At 51.3% G+C, this 17401-nt stretch overlaps 1 protein-coding gene across 5 annotated transcripts; it reads left to right on the top strand.

Moving 5' to 3' along the window:
* The first annotated feature begins 507 nt into the window (after positions 1–507).
* HSPBP1 (HSPA (Hsp70) binding protein 1) lies at positions 508–15154 on the top strand. 5 transcript variants are annotated; one of them, XM_007181360.3, is made up of 8 exons: positions 508–658; positions 1219–1425; positions 3831–4035; positions 5760–5984; positions 9835–9990; positions 10083–10179; positions 10631–10742; positions 14685–15154. In XM_007181360.3, the coding sequence occupies exons 2-8, from the start codon at positions 1222–1224 to the stop codon at positions 14757–14759; spliced, it is 1074 nt and encodes a 357-aa protein (XP_007181422.2). In that variant the 5' UTR covers positions 508–658; positions 1219–1221; the 3' UTR covers positions 14760–15154. The 5 variants fall into 5 exon arrangements, with proteins under 5 accessions (XP_007181422.2, XP_007181421.2, XP_057389589.1 ...); XM_007181359.3 differs by having other exon boundaries at positions 551–706; XM_007181358.3 differs by having other exon boundaries at positions 567–719.
* The last annotated feature ends 2247 nt before the right edge of the window (positions 15155–17401 follow it).

Below are 17401 nucleotides of genomic sequence, written 5' to 3'. Positions count from 1 at the left end.
CCTGGCAGGACTCAGGGAAGATTCCACGAGGGAGACGCTGGAGGATAAGACAGGTCCGCACAGGTGCTGCAGGTGGGGGTAACAGGCAGCCTCCTATGACGAAAGGGGAAATTGAGGCCAAGAAGGGGGTGGGACAGGCCAAACTCTGCCTGGGTCAGGTATTAGTGGTGAGAACCCAGGGCTCCAGTAAAAGACGGAATCGGGGCCCAGGTGCAGGGGAAAACACCCCGAGGGTGCGGGGACCCTCGCTACAGGCAACCACGGGGTGGGGCGGGGCCAGGAAGAGGGCGGGGCTTAACGGGGAGCGGCGGTACACGGGCACGGGGGCGGGGTTTAGCTGGGAGAGGGCGAAAGGCCTAGAACAGGGGCGGAGCCTTAAGTGGCGGCGAGGGGCAGAGTTTAGAACTGGGACAGGCTGCGTGGGTGTGGACGGGGTCTAGCCAAGGCGGAGCCAGACCGGGGGCGGGGCCTACACTAGGGAAGGGTGGAGCTTGCAATGAGGAGGAGGGGCTCATTAGGGGCGGGATCCGGGCAGGGGCCGGGGCTTACACAAGAGCGTGAGCGCGAGGGGCGTGGCCTAGGTGAGGGGCCGGGTCGAGCGAAGTGTCCCGCCAGGTGGGAAGGACTTAAGAACCGGGAGAACTAGCCTCACGCCCAGGTACGGCCCTTAGTTGGGTGGCTGCTCCGGGAACTTCCGGGCGAGACCGTGAGTATTTCCGGTAAATATGGCGGCGCCCAGCATAGTCAGGTGCGGGCGGGTTTGTCTTTAGTAGCGGCGGCGACACGAGGCCCGGGAAGGTGAGGTCCGCCCCGCTCAGGCTCCCCTCTTCGGAGAGGAGGGAGGAGACTTGTTGCTAAGAAGACCACAGGGAGGGCTTGTTGCTCTGAAGGCTGGGCAGTGGGGTTGCTAAGAGACGGGAAGGACGGCAGTGGAAATGGAGGAGGGGGTTGCTAGGGACAGTGGGTGGGGCCTGTTGCTAGGGAGGAAGGAGGGACTTGTGACTTTGGGGAAGGGTCCTGTTGGTATGAGGGAAGAAAAGAGGGCTGTGGTTAAAGGGGGTGTGGGCAGAGTGGTTTGGGGTCATGGGGGGCCACGGAGCTCCTCTAAAACGCCACCTTATCAGCAGACCCCCCAGGAATCGACCTGGCAGGACGCCAGAGCTACCTCAGCGGGGACCATCCCCTACCCCAACACATTCTTCCCTTCTTTGAAAACAGCCCATGGCGAACCAAGGCTCCGGGAGCAGTCGCCTTCCCCTGGCGCTGCCCCCAGCCTCCCAGGGTTGCTCGTCAGGGGGCAGCGGCTCCTCCGCGGGCGGCTCCGGCAATCCCCCGCCACCGCGAAACCTCCAAGGCCTGCTGCAGATGGCCATCACGGCGGGCTCTGAAGAGCCAGACCCCCCTCCAGAACCCATGAGTGAGGAGGTAAAGGGTGGGGACCCAAGAAGCTGGGGTGAGGGACGAGGGGACAGATATCTGGGGAGGGGCGGGAGTCCCGCTGTGAAGGCATAGTAGACTGTATTTGTGCTCGATAGGGTTATTGCAGACTGAAGGTCAGATCCCTGGATCCCCGCACTGTGCTGGGAGGCAGAGAGTCTTATGCTAAAAAGAAAAAGCAAGGGCTCTCCAGAGCCAGACAGACGTGGATTCAGCATCATACAGCTGTGTGACCTTGGGTATATCACTTCAGGTTTCTGAGCGTCGGGTTCTTTAGTAGCAAGTTGATGTTGATGACAAGAATAACAGTGGTACTTCACAGGGTAGTTCTGAGGTTCCAGTTGAAGTAGGGCTCAACACAGCACCTGGCACATAGGTCGTGCTCCTGAAGGCAGCAGGATATTCTCATTAAGAACACAGGCTCGGGCTTCCCTGGTGGCGCAGTGGTTGAGAATCTGCCTGCTAATGCAGGGGACGCGGGTTCGAGCCCTGGTCTGGGAAGATCCCACATGCCACGGACCAGCTGGGCCCGTGAGCCACAACTACTGAGCCTGCGCGTCTGGAGCCTGTGCCCCGCAACGGGAGGGGCCGCGATAGTGAAAGGCCCGCGCACCGCGATGAAGAGCGGTCCCTGCACCGCGATGAAGAGTGGCCCCCACTTGCCGTAACTAGAGAAAGCCCTCGCACGAACCGAAGACCCAACACAGCCAAAAAAATAAAGAAATGAATAAATAAAGTAGCTATAAAAAAAAAAAAAAAAAAAAAAAAAAAGAACACAGGCTCTGTGGGCAGACCGCTTAGGTTTGACTTAAGGCTTTGTGGATGGCTGACTGTGTGACCTTGGGCAAGTCGCACTTTTCCGTGCCTCCATTTTGTCATCTGTGAAGTGGGAATAACAGTAATCCTTAACCATGGAAGGTTGTTTCGGAGATTAATAGCAATATTTGTTATACATGATGTTTAGTTGGCGATGACAATTACAGTATACAAAATATGGTGCTAATTCAGGTACATCCATGATGTCATTGAACCTCTAGGACCATGAGGTAGGCAACAGGCACAGAAAGATTAACATCTTGCCCAAATTTATCCAGGACAGTGACCACGGAGCCTGGCCAAAAAACAAAAAACCAGCGGCCAGTTTTCAGCGCTTATCTTATTTGACCTACTAGCAGCATTTGATTACTACCCCCTCCCCTTGAGTTCTTTCTTCATTTGGCATCTGGAACAACATGGTTTTCTGCTTTTCATCCCGCTCACTGGCTCTTCTTCCCCGTCTCCTCTGTTGGTTCGTCCTCATTCCCCAGCCTCTTAACCATGGAGCACACCAGGACTCTCTCTTCTACCCTCACTTCCTGTGTGATCTCATGTTGACGGTTTCCTCTGATGATTCTCAAATTTATATCTCTAGGCCAGTGGTGCTCTCCTGGGGGGGCAGTTTTAACCACGTTTGGCAGTGGGTGGAAACATTTCTTGTTGTCGCAAATTGGTGGGGTTGGGGGGGTGGGAGGTGGGGGCAGTGCTACTGGCATCTGGTGGGTGGAAGCCAGGGATGTTGCTCTACATCCTACGGTGCACAGGACGACCCCCACCGCAGGACAATCCAGCTCAAAGTGTCAGCAGAGTCGAGGTTGAGAAATCCTCGAGGTTGAGATAAAGGCTGGACCTCCTCCCTGAACTTCAGGCAGCGTACTCAACATTTGGCCTCGGGTGTGTCATGGATCCCTCAAACTTAACAAGTTCAGAAATGAGCTCTAATCTCTACTCCTCTCACTCCGCAGCTGCTTCTCTTGCAGTCTTCCCCACCTCCTTCTAGTTGTTCAGGACAAAAACCTAGGTGTCCCTGACCCCTCGTTTTCTCTCACGCCACACAGCCAGTCTCTCCATAGATCTAGCGTCTAGAAAAGAGTCTGTCAGTAGAGAAGGTGCCCGGTAGGTATGTGTTGATTGAAGGACACTCAGCTCTCAGATGTTGGCTGTTATTATTATTTTTTTTTTATTTTTATTTTTTATTTTAATTTATTTATTTATTTTATTTTTGGCTGTGTTGGGTTTTCGTTTCTGTGCGAGGGCTTTCTCTAGTTGTGGAGAGCGGGGGCCACTCTTAATCGCGGTGCGCGGGCCTCTCACTGTCGCGGCCTCTCTTGTTGCGGAGCACAGGCTCCAGTCGCGCAGGCTCAGTAGTTGTGGCTCACGGGCCTAGTTGCTCCACGGCATGTGGGATCTTCCCAGACCAGGGCTCGAACCCGTGTCCCCGCATTGGCAAGCGGATTCTCAACCACTGCACCACCAGGGAAGCCCTGACTGTTATTACTAATGACTGTTATTCCTGAGTTGATTATTGATGAGGTTTGCTTCTTTCCCCTGCCCTCCCGCTCCGCCTCACCCCCCAGAGGCGCCAGTGGCTGCAGGAGGCCATGTCGGCTGCCTTCCGGGGCCAGCGGGAAGAGGTGGAGCAGATGAAGAACTGCCTCCGAGTGCTGTCCCAGCCCACGCCCGCCTCAGCCGGTGAGGCTGAACTGGCTGCCGACCAGCAAGAGCGCGAGGGGGCCCTGGAGCTGCTGGCCGACCTGTGCGAGAACATGGACAACGCTGCAGGTACCGCCGGGCCCGCTCCAGCCTGCCCCCAGCCTCCAGGGCCCTGTCCCTCTGCCTTCCGGTCTCCCTTCTGTCTCTTGCCTCCTCCTCCTCAGCCCTGGGTCCTGCTGCAGCCCAGCCCTTGTCCTTTGTCTCAGGGACCACACAGCCAGCCTCCTCCCAGCCTCCCAGCCTCACCCCTCCAGTCTGGCTCCGACTCAGGCCCCAGGTGAGACTGCCCTGTCCCTCCCTGCTTGGTCCGCTTGCCATCAGGAGCAGCGATGGCGACAGGTTCAGTCCACCACCTCCCTGATGCTCTGAGAATGCCCATTTCACCCTAGTCTGCTGGGAGTCCATTGCCGCTCCCTAGAGTAAGAGACAGGAGGTGGTCCTGGATGCGGTAGTCAGAGAAGGCCTGCCCGAGGAGTGACATTTGATCAGAGACCTGAAGTGAGGGCGTGAGTCATGGGATTGGCTCTGGAAAAAGCATTCCAGGCAGAGGGAATGACCAGTGCAAAGGCCCTGAGGTGGGAACTTGCCTGGCCTGTGTGGGAACAGCAGTGAAGCCAGCAGAGCAGAGTGAGTGAGGGACGAGGACTAGGAAGTGACGCTGGGCATACAGGGGCTCACGGGCCAAGGTTGGCGCTGTGGGTTTTATTTTAAATGCCGAGAAGCCAATAGAAGGATGAGTGGTCACTTCCACTTGGAGGGGTGTGGTGTGGTCGTTGATGGTGTGGATTTGTCTGTTCCAGACATTTTAGGTACATGGAATAGTAGAATATGTCACCTTTTGTGACTGGCTTCCTTCACTGAAGGTGATGTTTTCAAGGTTCTTCCATGTTGTAGCTGTATCAGAACTTTATTACTTTTTGTGGCTGACTGAGGCGCCAGTGTGTGGATGGGCTACATGTTGTTTATTTGTTCATCAGTTGACGGGCATTTGGGTCACTTCCCCCTTTGGTTATAGTAAATAATGCTGCTGTAAACACTGGTGTACAAGCATGTGTTCAAGTTTCTGCTTTCGATGCTTTTAGATATATATGTAAGAGTTGTCACAGGGTAACTCTGTATTTAACTTTTTGAAGAACTGCCAAGCTCACCAATACAGGAAACAGGTGGTAGGCTATAGTTTGCGGACGTCTAGTGTGTTGTGTTCTTCTCCCACAGGGGATGTTCTGATTGTCACAAAGACTGGGAGTCAGAGCTGGAATTTAGTGGTCTGGAGCCTGGGATCCTGACCCTCCAATGCTGACATTGTTGAGACACACTGGCCTTGGACAGACCCCCAGTTGGGTGCTTAGAGAGAGCCAGCCCTTGGAGGCAGGCTCCCCTCAGCCTCACCTGGTGTATTTGTCCCGTTGGGCTGCCGTAACAAAGCACCACAGACTGGGGACTTAAACAACAGAAACCTCCTCTCACAGTTCTGGAGGCTGGAAGTCCGAGGGTTGATTTCATCTGAGGCCCCTCTCCTTGGCTTGTATATGGGGGCCTTCTCGCTCTGTCCTCATGTGGTCTTCCCTCTGTGCATGTCTGTATCCTAATCTCCTCTTTTTTATAAGGCCCCCAGTCATATTGGATTAGGGCCCCATCCCATGACACCGTTTCACTTCAATCACCTCTTTAAAGCCCTGTCTCCAGATAGAGACATATTTTGAGGCCCTGGGGGTTCAGGCTTCAATGTAAATCTGGGGGGACACAGCTCAGCCCATCACCCCTGGCCTGTCTGCTCCCCTCTCTCCACACAGACTTCTGCCAGCTGTCCGGCATGCACCTGCTGGTGGGCCGCTACCTGGAGACGGGGCCTGCGGGGCTGCGGTGGCGGGCGGCGCAGCTCATCGGCACGTGCAGCCAGAACGTGGCAGCCATCCAGGAGCAGGTGCTGGGCCTTGGCGCACTGCGCAAGCTGCTGCGCCTGCTGGATCGGGACCCCTGCGACGCCGTGCGCGTCAAGGCCCTCTTCGCCATCTCCTGTGAGTGTCCCGGGGGCTGCCGGGGAGGGGCTCGGGTCCCTAGGGCCGGTGCCAGCTTCCGGATCTGCTTCGGGGCAGAGGGAGAGGGGCCTCGTGTGTTCGTTTATCCCCAGTACCTGCCGGGGCTCTGCTGGGTGCTGGGAACAGAGCGGTGAGCTTGCCACGCCCGCCGCTGGTCAGAGAGCCAGAGCCTCACAACACGGGACGAGGCCCAGCTTGAGTGCTTTTAGGCCCCTCAGGGCTCTCAGTCTTGGCACTGTTGACATTTGGGGCCCCGATCACTCCTTGTCATGGGGGGGTCCTCTCGGGGGCTGCTTGAGTGTCATCGCAACTCAAGCCGGGCAGCCAGCTTCTCCCAGAAAATGCAATCCAGGATGCCAGGCAGGAGCTACAGGAACTATCAATTCAATGCCCTTTATCTTTTTTTTTTTTCCTCTTTTTTGGTACCTCTTAAAACCCACCCCTGTCTTGTCCCTCCCCGCTTCCCTCTCCTCACTGGTAATCACTACTTTGTTCTCTACATCTGTGAGTCTGCTTCTTTTTTGTTATATTCAATAATTTGTTTTATTTCAAAAAAAAAATTTGTTTTATTTTATTTTTTAAAAAGTATTTTATTTATTTATTTGGTTGTACTGGGTCTTAGTTGTGGCATGCGAACTCTTAGTTGCAGCATGCGTGTGGGCTCTAGTTCCCTGACCAGGGATCGAACCCAGGCCCCCTGCATGGGGAGCGCAGAGTCTTAACCACTGTGCCACCAGGGAAGTCCCTCAATAGTTTGTTTTATTTTTTAGATTCCACATATAAGTGATAACATACCATATTTGTCTTTCTCTGTCTGACTTATTTCACTGAGCATAATACCTCCAAGTCTATCCATGTTGTTGCAAGTGACAAAACTTCATTTTTTTCTTATGGCTGAGGCCTTTTATTTTTATTTATTTATTTTAAAAATTTATTTATTTTATTTATTTTTATTTTTGGCTGTGTTGGGTCTTCGTTGCTGTGCGCGGGCTTTCTCTAGTTGAGGTGAGCGGGGGCTACTCTTCCATGCGGTACGCAGGCTTCTCATTGCGGTGGCTTCTCTTGTTGCAGAGCACGGGCTCTAGGCGCTCAGGCTTCAGTAGTTGTGGCTTGCGGGCTCTAGAGCACAGGCTCAGTAGTTGTGGCACACAGGCTTAGTTGCTCCACGGCATGTGGGATCTTCCCGGACCAGGGCTCAAACCCATGTCCCCTGCATTGGCAGGCGGACTCTTAACCACTGCGCCAACAGGGAAGCCCGAGGCCTTTTATATTTTTAAAAACTGATGTAAAATTCACATAACTATTTTAAAGTGTACAATTCAGTGGCATGTGTCTTCTTTTTTCGGGGGGTGGGCACGGCTGCAGGGTATGCCATCGTGTGGCAGTTACCATTTGGAACGTGCTTAGGACAGGCCAGCCCTGGTGCTACGAGCCCTTTGCTTGGTCGGTCTCCTGACTGCTCCTGCCGCCCGCTGCATGGAGGCTCACAGAGGTTCACCCTCCGGCCCGAGACCAGGAGAAGGCCAGCTGGAGGAGTGTGTGAGAGCTGCGGAGGAGGTGGGTGGGGGAGCCCCCGGGGAGATGCATCTCCAGGCCACTGGCACCTGGTGGGCTCAGGCCAGGGTTGCTGCCCCCACGACACAGAATGACCTGTACCCACGTGTCAGCTCTGCCCAGCGGCGAGGCCCTGGAGTGAAGGGAAGTGGTTGCCCCTGGACACGTCGTGAAGGCAGAGCCAGTGGGCTGTGCCTGCCGAGCGAACGTGGAGGGTCGTCATGTCTTCCCCTCACCATCCGCCTGTCCTTTTTTTTATTTTTTAAATTGAGTAATGTTTTATTTAACCCCATATATCCAAATTATTATCATTTCAGCCCATCATTATGTGGAGTATTAATGAGATATTTTACATCTTTTTTTTTTCACTCTACGTCTTTGAAACCTGGTGTACCTCCTACATGTAAAGCACGTCTCACCTCAGGCTGTATTTTTAGCGGTCAGTGTGGAGTGTGGTTCTAGTGAGGGGACGAAGTTGTGCTTAATGGGAACATGCTGTACCACTGCTTCACTTTTTTACCCTAAACTGAAATAAATTAAACTCAAATGAGATTAACAACTCAGGTCCTCAGTGGCACTTGCCACATGTCAGGGATTTACTGGTCACGGGTTTCTGGGGGCTCCCATCTATCCTGGCCTAGACCCTGCCCAAGTCGGCACCTCCTTGGTGTTGCACCCCTCAGGCTGGTTCTGTCATACTCGGAGGCCTTCCACGGTGCCTGTCACCCTCACGAAGTAGTCTGGCTCTCTGGGTCTTAGTTTCCTCATCAGTAAAATGGGATTCCTAGAGCACTCACCTCCTAGGGTGGTTTTGAGGATTAAAAAGAGATAATGTTCCCATCAATGGATGGATGGATTAAAAAAACGTGGCTTATTCATACAATGGGACACTATTCAACCATTAAAAGGAATGAAATATTGATTCATGCTGTAACCTGGACGAGCCTAGAAAACATGCTGAGTGAAAGAAGCCAACCACAGAAGACCACATAGTGTTTGATTCCATTTATATGAAATGTCCAGAAGAGGCAAATTCATAGATATGGAAAGCGGATTAGTGGTTGCCAGTTGGGGGAGGGACTGCTAACAGGTATGGGGCTTCTTTTGGGAGTGATGAAAATATTCTGGAGTTAGATAGTTTGGTAAGCCAACCTTGTGAATATACTAAAAACCACTGAATTGTATACTTTAAAAAGGTAAATTGTACAGACTGTGGAATTATATCGCAATTAAAAATAATTTTTTTTAAAGTACTCTGCTCTTTTTTTAAAAAAATAAATTTATTTATTTATTTATTTTTGGCTGCCTTGGGTCTTCGTTGCTGCATGCGGGCTTTCTCTAGTTGCGGCGAGCGGGGGCTACTCTTCGTTGCGGTGTGTGGGCTTCTCGTTGAGGTGGTTTCTCTTGTTGTGGAGCACAGGCTCTAGGCGTGTGGGCTTCAGTAGTTGTGGCACACGGGCTTAGTAGTTGTGGCTCGCGGGCTCTAGAGCACAGTCTCAGTAGTTGTGGTGCATGGGCTTAGTTGCTCCGCGGCATGTGGGATCTTCCTGGACCAGAGCTCGAACCCGTGTCCCCTGCATTGGCAGGCGGATTCTTAACCACTGCACCACCAGGGAAGTCCCTAAATTAAAAATACTTAAAGGTAATGCTTGTGAAGCATGGGCCCATAGAAATCAATGATGATGAGCATGGTGATGATAAGGATGGTGATGATACTGATGACGATATTGGTGATGATGAAGGTGATGGTCTTGATGGTGATGATTGTGGTGTTTATGGTGGTGATGGTAGTGGTGATGATGGTGGGTGATGATGATCATGGTGATGGTGGTGGGTGATGATGGTGGTGATGGTGATGATACTGATGACGATATTGGTGATGATGAAGGTGATGAAGGTGATGGTCTTGATGGTGATAATTGTGGTGTTTATGGTGGTGATGGTAGTGGTAATGATGGTAATGATGATACTGGTGATGATGGTGGTGATGGTAATGATGATGGTGGGTGATGATGGTAGTGGTGATAATGGTGATGATGCTGATGGTGATTACTGGGGATGGTGATGGTCACGGTGATGATGGTGATGATGATGAGTGTGGTGTTTATAGTGGTGATGGTAGTGGTGATGATGGTAATGATGATGATATTGGTGGTGATGATGGTGGGTGATGACAGTAATGATGGTGGTGATGATGGTGATGGTGAGATAATGGTGACGATAATGGTGGCAGTGGTGACTGTCACCTCAAGGCCCCGCCTTCCCCCCTCCCCAGGCCTGGTCCGGGAGCAGGAGGCTGGGCTGCTGCAGTTCCTCCGCCTGGACGGCTTCTCTGTGTTGATGCGGGCCATGCAGCAGCAGGTGCAAAAGCTCAAGGTCAAGTCGGCGTTCCTGCTGCAGAACCTGCTGGTGGGCCACCCTGAACACAAAGGTGGGGTGGCCAGGGCAGGGAGCTGGGATGGTTCCTGGCGGGGACTGCATGGGGGAAGGGACTGCCCCTCTGACCCCATGGCCCTTCCCCAGGGACCCTGTGCTCCATGGGCATGGTCCAGCAGCTGGTGGCCCTCGTCCGGACAGAACACAGCCCCTTCCATGAGCACGTGCTTGGAGCCCTGTGCAGGTGCGCTGGGGCCCAAAAGGACCGGCCCCCCCCGTGGGGGCTAAAGGGTTTAGGGTCAGAGAGGAGCGGGAACCACGGTGCTGGCCCTCCCTGAGCCTCAGTTTCCTCACCTTTGGGGGCTGCCGCAGCGGCCTGGGGAGGAGGGGGAGAGTCTTTCTTACACTCATACTCCCCCATCCCCCACACAAAGTACAAGCAGATTGGAGTCTTAAAACACGACGGAACGGAGAAGCTGGACAGGCAGGCAGCAGCTCTCACGTGTGGAGGCGGCTCCAGGCCGGGCACTGTGCTGAGTGCACAAAGTCCCTGGGGCGGGGCGGGGACAGGAGTGGAGTCCACGTTGCAGGTGGGGAAACCGAGGCCCAGTGTGGCGGAGCGGCTTGCCCAGGCTCCCGTGGTTCGGGGTGCTGTGCAGAGCCAGGTCCCAAGGACTGCTCTCCTGTGCCCGCAGCTTGGTGACGGACTTCCCCCAGGGTGTGCGGGAGTGCCGGGAGCCCGAGCTGGGCCTGGAGGAGCTTCTGCGGCACCGGTGCCAGCTGCTGCAGCAGCACGAGGAGTACCAGGTACTGCTGACGGGGGTGGGGGGCGGGGGCGGGGGCGCTGGCCCGGGGGACCCGCCCGTGTTTTGCGGGAGGGGCCAGCCTGGTGCCTGCCTTCTGCGTCTCTGTGGTCTCTTCGCCCACGCTTTTGTTTACATCCTCTTTGCAATTCATGTGTTTCTCTAGTCATCATTCAGCAAACATTTATTGCCCCCCTCCCATGTGCCTCGTGCTGTGTTAGCACCGGGGGGATTGCAAGGAGAACCAGAAGCTCGGGGTTTTGAGAGTTAAAGAGTTAACGAATTCATTTAATTTTTTTTTTTTTGGCCATGACTCACAGCTTGCAGGATCTTAGTTCCCCAAGCAGGGATGGAACCTGTAACCCCTGCAGTGGAAGCATGGAGTCCTAACCACTGGACCACCAGGGAATTCCCCCAAACTCATCTAATTATTATCCAAATTATTTAATATTGTTGTTTATATGATATCATTCAAATATTTAAGTATTTATTAGATTGACAAATAAGTAAATGATAAATAGCAACAAATTAAATATTTGATTAAATAGGTAAGTAACTAATGTGTGATAAGTAACTCATTAGCTATTTAATTAGATAAAGGGTAACAAGTGATAAATAACAAGCAATAAATAACTCACTAAATAGTTAAATAGATAAGTAACAAATAAGTGATAACAAATAACTCATTAGATATTAATTATATAGATATTGAGTAACAAGTGATAACAACTCAGATATTTAAATAGATAAGTAACAAATAAGTGATAAAGAGCAACTAATTACATATTCAGTAGTTATTTAATTATTTAAAGGATTAAGTGATTTAGTTAACTTTACTTAAGTAATTTATCCAGCCATTATAGTACCGCCCAGACGCTGGTGCTTCAGCAGAGCTGGACACAGCAAACGTGCCAGCTTCTTGGGACTTCCATTCTGCTGAGATCATTCCTCTGTGGACACCATCAGGTGTTTGCAGAAGGGTGCTGGGCACTGGGTGTGAGGAGCGGGGGTGACTGGGAGAGGCACAGTGCCCTCCCCCAGGTGCTCGCCCCCTGACCTTGTCACGGGAACCCGTGGAGATTTGTGCCCGTGGGGGGCAGGGGAAGGCCTGGCCCTCATCCGGCCTGTGGTTTTAGCCGTCCTTGCTTGATGCATCCATGTGTTTGTTCCCTGAGACTCTGGTGTGCCGGATCCTGGTACCAGACCATGAGACCAACCTGGTGAGGGAAGCCTCGTGTGAACCGGCCAACATGCCATTTTTTTTGTTTTCAAAACAAATTTTAACAGCTTTATTGAGGTATAATTTACCTATATTGAAAGTGTGCAATGTGAGAAGTTTTACATATGTATACAGCTGTGGAAACCTTCATTTTTCCATCAGGGGCAGGTCACCCATGTGCCAGGTCCCAACCTGAGCACTGGAGATTTGGTGAGGAGCAAAGGGATACAGCCTTGGTTCTCATGGGGCTCATAGGGTAACAGATAAAAATGTAGACAAACATACACACAAATATATATTTACAGATACATACATATCTATCTATCTATACACACACATGTGTAATATGTATCTGTATATAATTTAACATATACTGTTGTGTATAATATGACATGAGAAAGTTAGAACTACAGTGAGGAAAAATTAAACCAGTGAGGGGTTAGAGAATGGTGGGCTGTGATATTTTAGGTAAGGTGGTGCATTTGTTTCCTAGAGCTGCTGTAACAGAGTACCACACACTGGGTGGCTTAACACAGAAATGTATTCTCTCACAGCTCTGGGGAACAGAAGTCTGAAGTCAAGGTGTCAGCAAGACCATGCTCCCTCTGAAGGTTCTAGGGAAGAATCTTTCCTTGTCTCTTCCAGCTTCTAGTAGTTGCTGGCAGTCCTTTATGTTCCTTGGCTTATGGATACATCTGTCACTCTGATTTCTGCCTCTGTTTTCACATGGCCTTCTTTCTCTCCTATGTGTCTGTCTTAGAACTCTTTCCAGATATGTAAATAGAGGTGTGCTTTAATTTCAGTGTAATTCAATATTATAATTGCATAGTATTCTCTAAAGTGACTACATCATGATTTAGCCAGTCCTCTTTTGTAGATATTTTTGTGGGCCCTGTGTAGAGTTAAATTAATTGGTGCTTTTTGAATAGGCCCCATAGTCATGTGGTTCAGAATTCAAGATGCACGAGAGGATAAACAGTGACAAGTCTCTCTCCTACCCCATTCCTATCTACCCAGTTCTTCCTGTGGCCTTCCTAAGATCGTCTGTGCACATACAAGGAAATGTGCATATCAATTCTCTTCCTCTTCCTCTCTTCATTTTGTGTAAATTCAGCCTATTCTGACCACTATTCTGCTCTTGCCGTATTCCCTTTCATAACATCTCCACGAGTGTGTTTCCTGTTGGTGCCTATGGCTCTATCCTCTTGGAGTTTGTTTCCACTCTTTCACTACTATCAACTCTGCTAAAAGAATAACCTTTTACACATGTAACTTTAGGAGTATGTCTATAGAACAATTTCTAGAAAGGGGAAGGCTGGGTTAAGGTAGGTTAAAGATGAAGTTACAGGGTTTAAGTGCCATGTCCTTAGCTGTTGCCAAGTTGTTCTCCATAGAAGTTGAACCAGTCGACACTGGAGCCATGAGGGTGCTCAACTTTCCCACATGCTGGCCAGGATAGGGTGCCTCAAGACATTTGACCTTTCTTCAAGCTTTTTCCTCAAGCCATTTGACCTTTCTTCAAGCTTATTGGTGAAAAGCAGTATTCCAGTCCAATTTATGTTTGCGTTTTTCCCGTGAGCGAAGTTGGGCATCTTTTTCCTTTTTCTGTGAACTACTCATTCATATCCTTCGCCCATTTATCTAATGGGTGGTGGTTTTGCAACTGATTCATTAAAGCTCTATTTTTAAAAAAAATTTATTTATTTATTTATTTATTTTTGGCCGCGTTGGGTCTTTGTTGCTGCGCGCGGGCTTTCTCTAGTTGAGGTGAGCAGGGGCTACTCTTCATTGCGGTGTGCGGGCTTCTCATTGCGGTGGCTTCTCTTGTTGCAGAGCACCGGCTCTAGGCGCGCGGGCTTCAGTAGTTGTGGCTCACGGGCTCTAGAGCGCAGTCTCAGTAGTTGCGCCGCACGGGCTTAGTTGCTCCGAGGCATGTGGGATGTTCCTGGACCAGGGCTCGAACCCGTGTCCCCTGCATCGGCAGGCGGATTCTTTTTTTTTTTTTTAATTTATTTATTAATCTATGGCTGTGTTGGGTCTTCATTTCTGTGCGAGGGCTTTCTCTAGTTGCGGCAAGTGGGGGCCACTGTTCATCGCGGTGTGCAGGCCTCTCATTATCGCGGCCTGTCTTGTTGCGGAGCACAGGCTCCAGACGCGCAGGCTCAGCAATTGTGCTCACGGGCCCAGCCGCTCCGCGGCATGCGGGATCCTCCCAGACCAGGGCCCGAACCCGTGTCCCCTGCACTGGCAGGCAGACTCCCAACCACCGCACCACCGTGGAAGCCCAGCAGGCAGATTCTTAACCACTGCGTCACCAGGGAAGCCCCCCATTAAAGCTCTTGAAGTATTAAGTATGTTAGTCGTATTTGATGAGTTGCAAATATTTTTCACCCCAAATTGTTGTTTTTCTTTCACTTTTGTTTCTGCATCTTTTTGCTATGCAGATACCTTTTATGTTTATGTGGTCCAATCTATCAGTGCTTCTTTCTTGGTCTCTGGAGTTTGTATCCATGGAAGGGGTTTTAAGTAGGGATTAATCGAGGTTGGTCATTTCTGGCAGTTAGGAAAAGCTGGAGGGGGCTGATGTGAGGACAGACCAGTGCGGTGAGACAGGAAGCTTCTGGGGTGGTGGGTGGGAGGGAAGAGGAGCCGTTTCTGCGGGCAAAGCTGGTGAAGGCAGGGGGTGGCCTCTGCACTCAGGGCTCCCAATCTCACACCCCAATCCAGGAGGAGCTGGAGTTCTGCGAAAAGTTGCTACAGACCTGTTTCTCCACCCCGACGGACGACATCATGGATCGGTGAAACCCGGTGGCTTCTCTTCCTCTCTTTGTGGGAACCCCAGGCTTCCTGACTCCCCCTCACCCACGAGGCCCTCTCCCAAAGGAGAGCAGGGCCTTGTTGGTGCCGGGGCGTGTCAGCCCGTCTCTTCTCAGCCCTCAGGAGGGGCGCTGAAAAAGGCACTGGCTCCTTGGACCCCACCTCTTGCGCACTCTCACTCCATTCCCCCTTCTCGTGTCCACACTGGTCTTCCAGTAAAGGTGTTTCTCCTCCACCACCTCCTTCACTGCCACCTTTGTCACCTCCCCTGGAGAGTGCCTTGGTTGGGGAGGAGGGGCACGATCTTAGGGGACGTGGGGAGCCATGGAGGGAACAGCAGCGGGCGGAACCTGGGAATAATAAAAGTGTTGCTATCTAAAGTCCAGAGCCATTGTCTTCTTTCATCCTCCTGGCCTCTCTGGAGAAGGAATGTGTGGGATACTCCTCCTCTTTGGCCCCCACCGTCTCTGTAACTACTCCTCTGTTTGAGGAATCTCTACATTAGATACCTGCGCTGCTGAGCCTAAGGCGGAAGCCAAGTTCTTTCCTGGCAGGACGTGCGGGGGTGGGGGGGCGGGCAACACGTGGCTTCAGCTCCGCCAATCAGAGCTCACCGTGCGCCCGCTCGCGAGCCGCGGCCGGAGAAGGCGGGAGCACGTGCTGGAGGTCCCGCTGTACTGCCCGCGCCAGGGCTAGCGGTCACTCTGGGTGCCTGGGGCAGGCCGTGGTTGGGCGTGGGCTTTGTCCCAACAGGAAAGCGCTAAGCCTTTTCTCCAGCCTTCTCCGAGACTGGGGGGCGAGCGGGGACAGAGGGAAACTGCCTCGCCTCCTTTAATAAATTCCTTTTCAGTTTAGTCAAAGGAGCTTTCCTTTACAACCAAGAGTCCTGACCGGTGGTATATTTGGGACGAGGAAGCTGAGCCCAGGGTGGTTGATCCGTGGCCAAGTTCATTGCCAAAATTTAGACCTGGGCCAATTCCAAAGCTGTGCCCCTCCTCCCTGTATCCTGGTTTCCTAGACCCATTTAATGCCAGACTAATTCCTCTCCTGTGGAATTTACTTGTACGGGAGGGAATGGTTATTTTTTCACTCCCCTTCCCAAGTTCAGGATAAATCGAAAGGTAGCTACAGGATCCGAGAATTGGAAATAACATATAACCTGTATCACTTTTAGAGCAGATACGAGAAAGCGGCATTGGTCTTGTTGCCACTTCACCCAGCATTGGATGCGGTTGTCTGTCTGGTCATAGGCAGTACTGGGCAAGTGCAGTCCTTCCCCTCGGGTGCAGGCAGCAGGTCAGAACACTGGGCAAGCTGGCTCCAAGAGGAGGGAAGCTGGAGTGCTGAGTCGTGATGCCTATCCAATCCGGTAAATCATTCCTCAGCCTCTGGAAGGGGTGGAGAGGCCAGGAAAGGTAGAGCAATAGAAGTTTCTCCATGTGGAAATGTGAGCAATGGGGAATGAGTGTCCCCACCAAACACTTTAAGAAGCTCCTTCCAATTCTAATACAAAGAACAGCATTGTCGACCTGTGAGTTCTGACAAGGTGGAGACCCAACTTCAGTCCTAAGCCCCTGCAGCTTCCCAGGTTCTTGGAGATGGACTTTGTCAGCTTCTCAGGTTCCATTTGGTGATTGAATATGGCCAACCCCCTGCCCCTCAGTTCCTAAGCTTATGCGTTAAAACAGTGTGGCAACTATGCAATCGTATTGGGGAAAAAGCAAGCAAAATGCTGTGCAAACGACAAAAGAAGCTGATGTAGAAGATGATTCAAGGAACAGAAGGAAATGCCTCACAAATGCTTCAAGCTGTATAACAGTAGTAACCTGTGTCCATTTTTAAACAAGACCTCAAAGATGAGAAGGTAAGCTTGGCAAACCTAAGGAAACAAATTGAGGACTGTGGTAATTAATAAATTAGATGGTTCAACAAATATCTGCTCCCTCTCATTGCACCTCCATGAGAGAAGTACATTTCCTCACCCGTGCTGGGTGGGGCGTAGGTGCCTGCCCCATGACTTTGGGCTTGACCATGTGACTTGCTTTGACCAATGGATGGTGGCACATGTGAGGCAACCTGAGACTTGAAATATGCTAACACAGCTTGGTTTGATCTGAGGCGCCCCTGTCTTTTCTTATGAGATGGTGCCCTGGGATGTCCATTGGTGCCCAGAGTATGAGAGACATGAGGAACAGAACCAGCCTCACCAACCTTCACACCTGCAGCTCTAAGCTGTGAGCATGATAGGCTGTGGTTGCCTGTCACTCAGCAGTAGCTAAGAACATCACACGCAACAAATACACTGGAAATAGCAAGGAACAGGAGAGACACGGCTGTAAAATGAAATTACTGACGTGGTAATCAGCAGATGCAGGTAGAAATGACATAGATTAAAGCAATTACAGAGAAGCTAACAGATGTTAAGCACAAATGCATAATGACATCCTTGAAATAGAGAACAACTAGAATAGGATTCAGTAAAAATGTCCCTGAAATGTAAAAGGTAAATCTGCGAGTTAAAAAAATTAAAATATGCCGAGTCCTTACACGCACTTACAGCGCTGATTCTTACACAAGGCCTGTAACATGGCAAGAGAGGGGTATGAAAACTGAGGAGACTGAGACTC

The sequence above is a fragment of the Balaenoptera acutorostrata genome, chromosome 19 (assembly GCF_949987535.1).
Source record: "Balaenoptera acutorostrata chromosome 19, mBalAcu1.1, whole genome shotgun sequence".
NCBI lineage: Eukaryota > Metazoa > Chordata > Mammalia > Artiodactyla > Balaenopteridae > Balaenoptera > Balaenoptera acutorostrata.
The sequence above is the reverse complement of the archived record's forward strand: the minus strand, read 5'-3'. Positions and strand labels throughout refer to the sequence as shown.

What these genes read in the sequence shown, in the direction of transcription:
- HSPBP1 (XM_007181360.3), top strand. Translation starts at nt 1,222, where the DNA reads ATGGCGAACCAAGGCTCCGGGAGCAGTCGCCTTCCCCTGGCGCTGCCC. An exon ending in GAACATGGACAACGCTGCAG is followed by an intron (nt 4,036 to 5,759) that starts GTACCGCCGGGC and finishes CTCTCCACACAG; the next exon opens with ACTTCTGCCAGCTGTCCGGC. An exon ending in GGCCCTCTTCGCCATCTCCT is followed by an intron (nt 5,985 to 9,834) that starts GTGAGTGTCCCG and finishes CCCCCTCCCCAG; the next exon opens with GCCTGGTCCGGGAGCAGGAG.